We start from the raw sequence: 12512 nt of genomic DNA, 5'->3' as shown, positions 1-12512 counted from the left end.
AGCTGCCCGTTCTTCAGCACTTTGCACGTGAAAGTCAAGCCCCGCCCCTTGTTAGCAAACACACTGAGCACTTCGTCAACCCTCCTATCGAAGCTGACTGAACTAATCAACAGCAAGTAATCGTCCACATATCTGTACACTTTGTGGACCACCCCATCTAGGCCGTTTACAAGATCGTTGTCCACTTTTGCCAAAAAAATGCTGCTTAGTATTGGAGCCACTTTCGATCCAATACATACCCCGGATCTTTTCGGGTGTTTTGAATACTTTTCAGCGTCACAACGGGTGATACAAACTTGGGTACCGAAACCGTTGAGCGAAGGCCGACAGAAGCATGCTTCAGAAACTTTGGACGTATGCGCGCGGCCAGTGCATACGTAGTCAGAACTGTGGTTATCGTTTCCCACAACCGTTGTGGACAAAGCCACGGTTGCCATCAATGTAATCATGTATGGTGATGACGAAACTCCGAAAATACATGTGCATCCAATTCTGAGTGAGCCAAAGCGATGCTGCTTTCCGCAACCGCTGCAGACAAAACCGCGACTGAAGCGATCATAGATAACGATGTAGTTTTGAAGGCACATGTGTGGCCAGCGTACATAGATTGAAAATGAAACTACCGTTTGCCGGAACTGCAGCACACGAACTCGCGGTAACTATCGGCACGATTATCGATAGCGACTACGCAGCTTCAAAGGTACATGGGTAACGCAGTGGTAGATTAAAGGCAAGAAAGTCGTAAAAAGGCACGGAGCGTTTCGGCGTTCCTGCCATTCGCTTATGACTATGGTGGAGTGGATATCGGCATTAGTTTTCAGCTGGCTGCAAGCGAAGCCTTGACATGCGCATTCGCGGCAGACAGCTGCGCTGTTTCTTATTAATCCATTCATGAGTGTCCCAGAAAGACATATGCGAGTTTTTTCGACGGCAATAAATGTTTTGTGCAGATATCGTGGTTTGGAATACTTTTGCTAGCTTTTTGGTGATAGGAAATTGTGGGTGGTACGAACATTTTCGCTTCACCAAGATTCTACTGTAAGTAGCAACACAAAGGCAGTTAGTCAAAGCCGCAGAACTGTTGCCTACCTTGTCCTTTGAGTTGAGCACTGCAGCTGCCTGTGGGGGCACCCTGACCACAAGGTGGGGAAATTTGTCGGAGTGCAGAGGAAGCCACACTCGTGCTGGCAAATTCAAGTTGACCAGCGAAAGTTCCGCCTGAAGTCTCTGAGCTGTGGAATGGACATGAAGGAAGTTGGCACGATCAGCTGGTCAAGCAAGAACTCTTTGCTCTTAAAAAACTAAGTGCCATGTAAATGGCCAACAACTTGTCAATTACGCAACAAACTAAAGTCAGTATGTTGTAGGTCATATTGCATAATTCTAATGTATTGAACTTAAAGGGGATTGGCAAATAGTGCGATGTCCACAACAAACACTCAACCATGCTGTGATGGCCAAATGCTATATTTCACCACAGCCCAGACCCTCACCACAGCCCAGACAAGAACTTGGACTTGACGAGGAGATTAAATGCACAATGCACAGAAACTGCCAGGAGAAGTCGTGCAAATGCTATCTGTAGGACTCAATACATCAGCTTGTCTGAGCACGCCTGGAAACTTTCTGAGTTTTGCTTTCCTGGAGGCACCGGCACTGTATCCACACAGTCTGAACTTTTGCATGGCGTGCTGCTAAGTGCCCAAAATTTAGCTCACCCTAACACATTAACACTATGAGGCTATGCCCCAGAACTGTCTGAATAATCAATCATGCCCAAATTACGAGTCAACAACCGAGTATGAAATAGGTGGCGGCTCTATCAATGCTCATGCTAACTACTGTCAACTGCAAGTCAATAATATACCATGATTCAATGATACCTTTGTATTCGCAAAATTCAGCAAAGTCGCATTTCAGTGCATGCATACTATTAATTCAGGGGTCTTACAAGCCAAAAGCAAGTGTAACTATTTTACCCCCTCTGAACCATGGCTGGGGGTCCCAGCTGTGCCCTTATGCTGAGCCACCAGGGCAGGTGGCAGAAAGCACTCTCTCCTGTCACATTTCCCTTGTTATGCAGCAACTGAAACGTGAAAGCTCTACTGCCATTAATTTCACCATCACAGATACTAGAAGAGAAACTGAAAATCTAAATGTCAAGGTTCCATGCCGGAATCTGCACAAGAAGGTCAGCGTGACGTCACGGATTTCAAAGTTTGTATTTTGGCCACATTGGCTCAACGAAATTTCCTGAAACTTGGTGCGTTAAGTCTGTGGCCCCCTAGAAGTACAATGCATTTTATTTTCACCGAATTAGAACTATGCAGGCCAGTGTAGACAAAGTCAAAATCTATGACATCACAGTGAGTTGGTGTGGGGGTTTTAAGGTGGCATAAGCCCCTGTGCCTTTTCCACTTATCAAGCATCTGGTATTGTGAAAGTCTGAAGTGTCCCTTTAAGGGACATGGACATTTTCCGAACCTTAAGGATGCTGGACAAAGCTTCCACACAAAGAATGTCCCTTTCTCTCATCAGGGTGTCTCTCAGGCACTCGAAAAAGGAAAAAAATGTTGGGTGCAGCACCAGGCTTAGGACGGTGCCAACAAGAGTGTACTACTTTAACCCTTTTGAATCAATTTATACCATAAAAAATGTCTGTCAAACTGGTTGATACTGAGCAATGCTAAGAACATGAACATCTGTGCACACACTCGACAAACATCATCCTGAAGGTCAAAGGTGGGAAAAAATGAATTTCGAAGCAAAGGTCCTTGTTCACTAAAGAAAGTCTTTGTCCGCTCCTCAACAAACAGCAATGTCACTGGTGAGACTGAAATGTACGATTTACTAAGTGGCCCTCAAGCATGTCACTCTGCTGTTTCTCAGAGTTGACAACACCAAAAGACTTTTCACTGGCTACTTGTTTGAAATGTGCATTCATCTTTTCAAAGCATGCACAAATAAAATGGCGAGGCACCGATCGTGCACAAGATGACAGCTTATTCATCTATCTACAGTAAGCAGGCTTTGAAACTGATACACCTACTTTTGAGCTCTTTCGTAGGCACCGCTTGTAGTCTGAGTCCCAAGGAGATGAGGGTCTTGATAAACTGGTTTTGAGAGGTGAGGCGTGGTGCCTGCAAGACACAGAATATCTACATGAGCCACACAATGCTGGCAACCCAGCCAGGACATTTATTTAGATAGGGCAGCCATCACAGAGGCCCTTCGCCAGCATCCACTCGCAGAGTGTCGGTGCACCGATGCAGAAGCCTGTGCTGAGGAGGCACTGAGCTGGGTTAAGCAGCACGTTAGGCCTAACATGCTTCTCACTCATCATCGTGGGCAGCAACTACAGACAGGATGTGGCCAGGGTTACCACACTGCAAATACGGTTTGGGAGTTGGGGAAATTTTGATTTGGACAAATAGTTTGTGCTTTGGCCACAGACTTCTCTCATACCATCTCATGAATACACCCCGAAAATTCTTATTGTTGTAGTCATGACACAATTTAGGTCTAATGCATCCAAAACATAGTGGCACAATTTTTCAAAAGTGCTTTTATGCCTGCTACCTTTATCGAAAGCACAGTGCAGTGAAGGCTAGACCAATCGTGATTCGGTTTGTCTGGTCCAGTGACTGCGATGCAAGATTTTTGTTTTCACTTTCTTTCCTTTATTATTTCCCAATTACTGCACGGTGCCATTCAGTGAAACACAATCGCATATATGTTATGTTCAGGCAGTGAAAAAGAGGTAACACTGTCTTGATGTTCAAACAAAATGTTAATAATAATTGTGGGGTTTTACGTCCCAAAACCATGATATGATTAAGAGGGACGCCGCAGTGGAAGGCTCCGGAAATTTCGACCACCTGGGGTTCTTTAACGTGCACCTAAATCTAAGCCCACACGTGGGATCGAATCCCGCGGCCGGGATTCGATTCCACGACTTGCGGGTGAGCAGTCAAGCATTATAACCACTAGACCACCATGGCGGGCTCAAACAAAATGTTAGCAACATAGAAAATATTTTGCTCGAGCCCCTTAGTACGTCTCATCACTGTCCCAGGTTTTCCCCGCACAAGGAACTTCAAGTTGTTATAAAATAAAAACTTATACAGGTATCATAATAATTATGATTTGTAGTATGTGTGCCAAATTTTAGCACTCTGTGTCAATAAACAACAGAGTTAGTGTCGATCTTCACATGCCCTTCTAAATACAGTCAAACACTGATATATCGAACCCACATATATCGAATTTTCGGCTATATCGACCTCATAAATTATCCCCTTGAAAATCCTTTGTAAAAGTACAGAAATTCGCACGTCTATATCGAACGGTATTTTTACCCACCATCGGATATGTCAAACGCCACACGAGCTGGAAGGTGCGCTTCGGCACTCGCTTTGCGCTGCGACCTTCGCGGCACCGCGCCTCAGCCAACACTCGAAATGCTCGAAAAACGTGAGGGCTCGGACTGTACTCCTAGTTGGGCGCGTTCTCCAACTTGTGGAACGGCTTTTTTTTTTCTTTTTTCTCTCCCTCTCTTTCTCATGCTTTCACTGCATTACCGTCGGCTCGGACAGCAGGAACGAAGAAGCCGGCGGCCTCCTCCTTTCGCCTTTTTTTTTCTTTTTTTGTTGCTGTTTTGTGAGTTTTGATCAGCCAACCACAGCCCGTCCCTTTCGTATTTGTTCAGCCAACCACAGCTTGCGCCTTTCATACATCGCTGCTGCCCTCACAGGTAGCCCGGGCGCCCGGGTAGCCATCGCGACTGATCGCGAGCGCTTTGCTGGTGGAGTTCACTTCCGTGAGTTGTCACATACCACTGCATTCCTCTTTTGCATGCGTGCTCCCCTGTGAGCTCGAAAACATTGAGCTGAAGTTTCTGCTGGCCAACACGACAGCGAAGCTGCAACCGCTCGACCAGGGCATCATCAAGTCCTTCAAGGTGGGCTGCTGGTCAACCTCCTCATGGGCACTGAGCTGAATATAATAATAATATTTGGGGTTTAACGTCCCAAAACCATGATATGATTATGAGAGACGCCGTAGTGGCGTCTCTAAAGTCTCTAAGTCTTTACCGTGCACCTAAATCTAAGTACACGGGCCTCAAACATTTTCGCCTCCATCGAAAATGCAGCCGCCGCAGCTGGGATTCGATCCCGCGACCTTCGGGTCAGCAGCTGAGCGCCATAACCACTAGACCACCGTGGCGGGGCGCACTGAGCTGAAGGTTGACCTGCTTTGTGCCATTCAAATGGTGACGGGTGCCTGGCAAGACGTGAAGACGGACACAGTGGCCAACTGCTTCCGGAAGGCAGGCTTCGTGACGGCGGAACTTGCGGCGACGATGAGCGCATAGACGACACATTTCGCGAGTTGTCGTCCCTCTTCCCAGCTGCTGTTCCACCCGAACTGTCTGCGGACTATTTTGTGGAAGCGGACTGCGATGTTCAGGCTGTTGTGAGCCCCACTGACGAGGACATTGTAGCTGCGGTCCCAGGGACCCAGGATGCCCAGGCCGACAGCTCAAGTGGCGACGAAGATCGACCGGACGAGGCGGCGGCTACACACGTGTACTCCGCCGCTGAAGTGGCTGCAGCGTTCGGCTCGATTCACCGTTTTTGCACGCATGGAGTGAACAGGGCTGTCGCACCTGGACAGCCTCGATAAGATCAAGGCCAGCGTCTTCAACTTCATTTCGAAGACGAAGGAGCAGGCCAAGATAAGCCTTTTTTTTTCGCGCAGATAAAACATTCTGTTGCATCGTGTGTGTGGAATTAGTTGTCATTCTTGAATGCGCCGATTGTAGGTGATCGTCCGCCACTGGTAAGGTCTCGGGGCCTATATTTTTTTATATCGAATTTTTCACATGTCGAACTACGAGGGTGGTTCGAAAAGTTCTCGGCCTGATGTAGAAAAAAAAGCGTTTTGGACCTTCAAAATTATTTTTATTTTTGACATAGTCTCCTCTCAACTCTACACACTTGGTGCATCGATATTCTAGAGCCAGGATTCCGTCCTTAAAATGACTTTGTGGAAGTCCTGAAAGGTACTCATCCAAAGCAGCAATCGCTTCTTCATTTGATGAAAAACGTTGCCCACCAAGAAAGATTTTGAGTTTTGGGAACAGGTGGTAGTCCGACGGGGCCAAGTCGGGAGAATAGGGTGGGTGCTCCAACAATTCGTACTTCAAATCGTGAAATTTACCCATTGCAAGATGTCCTTTGTGCACCGGTGCATTGTCCTGATGAAAGATGATTTTCTTCTTCTGCAAACCTGGTCTTTCCTAACGAATTTTCTGATTCATTTGAGTCAAAAGGTCAGAATAATACTCCCCAGTTATGGTTTTAGCCTTTTCAAGATAATCCACAAGCAGAATGCCTTTAGCGTCCCAAAAAACAGAAACCATCACCTTTCCTACGGAGGGAACTGACTTTGCTTTCTTTCGTGCAGAGGACCCGGCTTCAGTCCACTGCTTTGATTGTTGTTTCGATTCCGGTGTGTAATGGTGAATCCAAGTTTCATCCATTGTCATAAATCTGCGCAAGAAGTCCGCTGGATTTTTGTTATACAGCTCCAAAGCACGCTGTGACATCATCATGCGGTTGCGTTTTTGCTCAGGAGTAAGGATGCGTAGCACCCATCTTGCACAGAGCTTGTTCATGTGTAGTTCGTTATGCAAAATGTGACATACACGTTCCACTGAGATGCCAACAGCCTCGGCAATTTCACGCAACTTCACTCTCCTGTCTTCCAAAACCATATCGTGCACACGGTCAATCAATTCAGGAGTTGTTGCACTTTTTGGGCGCCCTTCGAGCGGGCCATCTTCAATGCTCTCTCACCCCCGCTTATACTCAGCAGCCCATTTCTTGACTGTGGAGTATGAAGGTGAATCTTGCTTGTAAACTTTAACAAACCTTTGGTGAATTTCATTCGGAGATAAACCTTCTTTTACAAAGAACTTTATCACCACACGGTACTCAAGCTTCTCCATGCCTTTCGGTGCTTCACACTACACCCACTGTGATCGAGTGTCAAAGCCAAACTGCTAATCGGCACTAGATGGCGTTTCATCTGAGACTTGCAGAGACTTGTATGAACGTGCACATGAGTGCTACAAGTTCTCGCTCACGTGATTCTTATTGAGGCCGAGAACTTTTCAGACCACCCTTGTAATTCGCGATCCCCTTCGAGTTCGATATATCCGTGTTCGACTGTACTATCTAGCCTGCATGCAATGACAGCCCTATTGCTAAGCATTTTTCCTGGTTGCTTGTGTATTCAAGCTGGTGGTCCAGTGTCGTTGGTGCATAGCAAGAAACTAGTGCAAGTCCAACCCCAAGCATGCACTGACCTGGCAGTGGCATTCCATCCTGGTTCGTCCACGCAGGTCGACAACAATGCCATCACAACTGTCGTAGCAGGCGCAGCCATTGTCAAAGGCATGACCCGAGCCCAAGTCCCCAAGCAGAGCTGCCTTGCGACTAGACTCGGGGATGTGCCGGCTCCCACCACCACTCATGCCTGAAAGATCAAAGAGAGGACAAAGCTGCCCTGTTTGCTCATACACGCAGTTAGTAAGTTCCATCCTTTATCCAGTCACTGACACATCACTTTTTACACAAAATCGAGCAGAACAAAAAGGAATTGTTTAACTTGCGAACAAATGGCCACCAAAGGGGTGATGTGGCAATGGGAACGATAAATTAAGTCAAAATTTTCTTTTTTATTTTCAATTTCTTCTTTTCTCAAATTTTGGACCCTTTTTTAACATTGTGGTGGAATATTAGTAGAAATTCAGAAAAAAGCCCTTCACTACTACTGCCATAATAGCTACGAGAAAACCATGTTTCAGAATGGGCATATCGTGCGGCTTTACCGTGGCACAGTGCCGCCATCTTGGCATTATTGTAAAAAGAGGAGAGAATGGAGCTCAAGAGAGCCACAGTGCTGTGTTTCTACAATGAAAAAAAAAAAGAGACTGCTTCATTCAGAGTTTTATTTTCTCAGCTTTGAGATCTGTTATGTCAGCTTTCATTTTTTGTGCAGTTGCTGTCAGTCATCCTCGAGCCATTTCACAACAAATGAGGATAATATAATTCCATTTGCTGCAATTAGATCCTGAAACATTGGTAAGTGCCATACAGCTGTCCATATCTGTCTGCACATAATACAGATCTTCATAATTGGTACTATTTTGCAAATGCTGTTATGAGACAATATCAGGGATGCAACAGCCAAAATAGGATTTGGAGCAATTTTTGGAGCAGCAAAATGTTGCTTTTGGAGCACAAAAATTCAAATTTGGAGCAGGTTGCGAAAAAAAAAACCTGAATTTTTTAGTCCGAAATCCCAAATTTGGAGCAGTATAACAAAGAACGCTTATTTTTAGAAAAGAAAACAAAAATACGCAAAAACCATTCAACATCAGCTAATTCGAGCACAGTGCACGTGAACACTGCTATTTCAATATAAGCAGTGTGTTGGGCCACCCCACAGTGCGAACAATGACTAAGTCCACATTAGCATTTGCAGGACCTGTCGAATAATTCGACAGGCACTGGAAATGCTAATGTGGACCTGCGAACCTGGCAACATGGAAATTTGGGAGATTCGTAAAGCAGGAGCAAGTGGGGGTAGCGAAAAAAGAAATCTGGCATACGCTTTTGTCTACTGTTTCTCAAGGCCGCATAAACGCCATACACAGCAGCTCCAAATGATTGCCAATAATTTTGTAAACGTCAGCGATCATACTAGTACTCGTAATTACACGGTGCGTGCAAGAATGAGTAATTAAGGAACAAAATGTGCTGTGTCCCTGACAGCTAGTACTAATAGCCCCTTCTATATCTCGGTATGCTTTTCCGCAGGACACCAGTGTACTGCGGCAAAAGTGGCTTAAAAAGCGTTCTGCACGCAATAAAACAGCATCAGGAAATTTGAGAACTGCTGTTCTTTTCTATTGCGATAACTATATGGACACTCTCGACGAGTTTTTCCCGTCATCTCCCGTATAAAGTCCAAATTGATAATATATCCCTGTGCATAGTATGTTCTACGGCGGGTAAAAGCGCGCGAATGCGGGCGACGAACGCGGCTGAAGCAGATATTAAACGAGCCAGCCCATCTCCGTCGCTCGGAGGGCATATGCGATAACACCACTCCGCTCGGGAAGCCTGCCATCAAAGCATAGAGGAAACGCCCTGCCCGTCTTGAACAAGCATGAAAAGACGCGAGAGGGGAGCGGGGGGGGGGGGGGAGGGGGGCTGTCGCTCGAGTAGCAACTTTGAACTTTGATTCTAAGGCCACGGTCGCGATCGCTGGCGCGCGCGCTATCTCGGCAGCCATCAGCGGGCGGCTCGTATATCCTGCTACGTGCTGCGCTCTCAATGTGAAGACACTGTGCAGAAAGAGCATCTTTCCTTGGAGCGGCCGTATTCTCTTACACCAACGTTTTGTAGAGTTACGCGAGATCGGATACAAAAGAGTTTGCTGCCAGCCTCACTTCGTATAACATTACAATTTGTTGCTATCGCATTCATTGCTTCGTCCTTGCGGTGAAACTGAGTTTTTTTTTTTCTTTCGCGAGGGGTTAGGGTCTGCGCGTCTCTATTGGATGACGATGCCCACACTGCAGATGACCAACGCGGCCTCCATTTCTTGCTCAAATTTGCGCAACTGAGAAAATTTTAAGCTGGTCAGGCATTTTAGTGCAGCGTGGCGCAATTTTAACCAATTTCACGGTTTTGGCTCAGCTTGGCGCAAAAATCCCCGATTGTGGTGTCGGCCTCACTGCGAGTTGGGGGGACCTTGACGAACTCGTTCGGCTAAGGCGGTCAAGGTCTTCGTGTGTAGCACTTCTCTAAACAACACTTTACTCGTCAGTACATTTAAGAAGACTTTGCTGCATATACAACCAGCGCATTCGTGCACGTGAGCACTGCTAGTTGAACAAAGGCAGCCTTGAACCAGACTCCACCTAACAATAATGACATTCCCACTAAGATTTGCAGCACGTGTCAAACGGCCCACTTGCCAGTTAACCTTACGCGGTGCTTCCACATTAAATGGCCGCTGACCTTTGCTCATGTTGAATGACCTTGTAGAGCAGCGTTTGAACCAGGAGTAAAAACTACATTTAAGCCCATCGGCCCACCAGCAAACCCACCAGAACAGAGAAACGTCGTGTTTGAGTCAAGCGCCACTGGATCGGATTGGATAGGTGCCTCTTCCAACATTAGGTCGCCAATGCGGGCTTCGTTCCGCGCTAAAACCAGGATAAAACTAGCGCAACCGAAAAAAATTTGCGGCTACCTGGGGCGTCTTGGCGCAGCGTGGCGCAATTTTGACAAATATCGCGGTTTTGGCGCAGCTCGGCGCAGAAAAACGAAATTGTATCAAAATGGCGCAATTGGCGCAGCTGTTGCATCCCTGCAACATGTATATCGTCAAACCCTGTCATAGCGAACCTCAAATTGACGATTTTTTCAGATTAACGTATGTTTCTAAAATCCCCTTCCAAATATCCGTTGGTTCAAAGCAAGAATATTTCACTAGAACAAATTTTAGAACACCGAATGTTTCAGAACGACATATCGAATTTTATCGCCTTTGTGTCTCAACAACACTCAAAATAATGAATTGCGAACTTAAAATGCTACTTGCGGAAATGTAAACAGTGCCCAGCTCCTCACGTGACACTCTCGTCATCCGAACGGCAGCTTATTCCTCTATGCGCTTGCCCTAAATCGCCTGTACTTGTATTTCTCGTCAAGCTTCGCCTCGCTACCTTCGTTTCCTCGACCAGCTATGTCTGCACGCTTGTTGCACAGCTGGTTTGCTCGCCTTTGGCTTGGTGTTTCTACGTTCACAATGAGCTCCAGAAACAGCACGAAAGAAATGTGGCGGCAATGACCAGAGGTGTCTCGTTCAGCAAGACAGTGAAGAATGAGACACAAGTGACCTATGGGATGAAGTCGCAGAAAGACTCACTGTGGATGCTTCAGTCATGTTCAAACACTATGACCGGTGCGACAATCAAGTATACCCGTCGACTGAACTGATGACCGATGAGATCAACAGATCAACACCGTTTGTCGTGATCAAGGAAAGAGCAACGAGGACGAAGGCAATGCTGAAACGCCGTGCATGAACAAACGCGAAGGACCGGTATCTAACACCAACGTTCCGAAGTGCATAAGAAAGATGCACACTTTGAAGAGTTCATCTTGCAGCAGTTGAGCTGCACCCATCAGGCAAAGATCATGGTCTTCTTCAAATAAATCTTCACTCGTTCAGGAATACGTTGCGATTTTTTTTTTTCACACTACAGTATAACCTTGTTACAACGGATCTGTTTACAACAGACATTCGGATATTACATACCAATTTGCGGCGTTGTGCCGACCCCCGTATTTGTTCCATTGAATGAGCTTCGTTTACAACGGATTCTGGTACAATGGACATTCGGATATAATTGACTAAAATGTCAGGCCAGCAAGGTGGTCAGGACTCCTTTAGAGCGGACTTTTCTACCACGGCCATACCAAATTCAATAACTTCCCGACTTCAAACATCGCTTAGCATACTTTCGGGACGGGAACAGCGCGCTGCAGATATCGACGTACCAATTTAAGAACGAAGGCTGCCGATCTTCGGTCTGTCAATGATCAGCTATGCCTAGCTATAGCGACAGAGGAGCGGCACGCAGTGTGCTTGGTGTTGTGTTTTGGGACGCTGATGCACGAAATTGCTAGCCGCTGCCACCGCTTCACCGAGCGGTCGCTGCGCGACGAGCTTGGCCGGGGTGTCCGCTGCCGATGCGCAAGATGCCCATCCGCGGTTCTGAGAAGCCAGCGGGCGATGCGATTCGTTGCTTGCGACGAAGAACATTGCGGCTTTTTCGCTTTTGCATGTCTGCTAGCGCGATGTTGTTGTCCGCAAAGTTCGGATTTAGCTCGTACATCGGCACCGTGAGTGGAGTTAAGCCTAGCCACGACATCGAGTAGAAAGCTCGCTTGCGATGCGTGTGGCCGCGGTGCCCGATGTTTCAAAGTACGTCATGCTCGATTGCGAGTAAAAAGAGCTGTCCCGCGGTGGTCTCTGTCATAAGCTCCGAAGTGCTGATAAGAAGAACCTCTAACAGCGGGTCCAACGAGTCAACGTCTGCGATGTTCTACGCACCTCTGCGATGTTTGTGACGAGTGTGGCACGCTATCGTAATCTGATGATTGAGCTTCCGCTTGCAGCTGCCAAACTAAAGCGTTCTAAATTATCGTCGACCTGTGAACACAGAACGAGTGCGAATGCGTCACTAAGTAGCACAATTTTATACAGCCACGACCTCGCGACGCACAAGCAGCAGACGACGATCCCGAAGCGAGCATTACGGCAGAAGCAGTGGAAGCAGCCAATTGGAGGCCTTGAATTGAACTTCAAACATGCGCTTTTTGCACGCTTGTTACTGAATGGAGGAGCTAGCAGAAACGGAGAAC

At 46.8% G+C, this 12512-nt stretch overlaps 1 protein-coding gene across 3 annotated transcripts in view; it reads right to left on the bottom strand.

Moving 5' to 3' along the window:
- The window catches only part of LOC119397003 (phosphatidylinositol 4-kinase beta), a 152398-nt gene that overhangs the window by 59311 nt on the left and 80575 nt on the right, over positions 1-12512 (bottom strand). For all 3 annotated transcript variants that reach the window (XM_037664415.2, XM_037664417.2, XM_037664416.2), the window contains 3 exons: positions 7373-7542; positions 3050-3140; positions 1090-1232 (listed from right to left, as the gene is read on the bottom strand). In XM_037664415.2, the coding sequence (XP_037520343.1) occupies positions 1090-1232; positions 3050-3140; positions 7373-7542 (404 nt within the window). The remainder of the gene's footprint in view (positions 1-1089; positions 1233-3049; positions 3141-7372; positions 7543-12512) is intronic.

This window comes from Rhipicephalus sanguineus, chromosome 6 (genome assembly GCF_013339695.2).
Source record: "Rhipicephalus sanguineus isolate Rsan-2018 chromosome 6, BIME_Rsan_1.4, whole genome shotgun sequence".
Lineage (NCBI taxonomy): Eukaryota > Metazoa > Arthropoda > Arachnida > Ixodida > Ixodidae > Rhipicephalus > Rhipicephalus sanguineus.
This window is presented reverse-complemented; position numbering and strand designations above follow the sequence as displayed.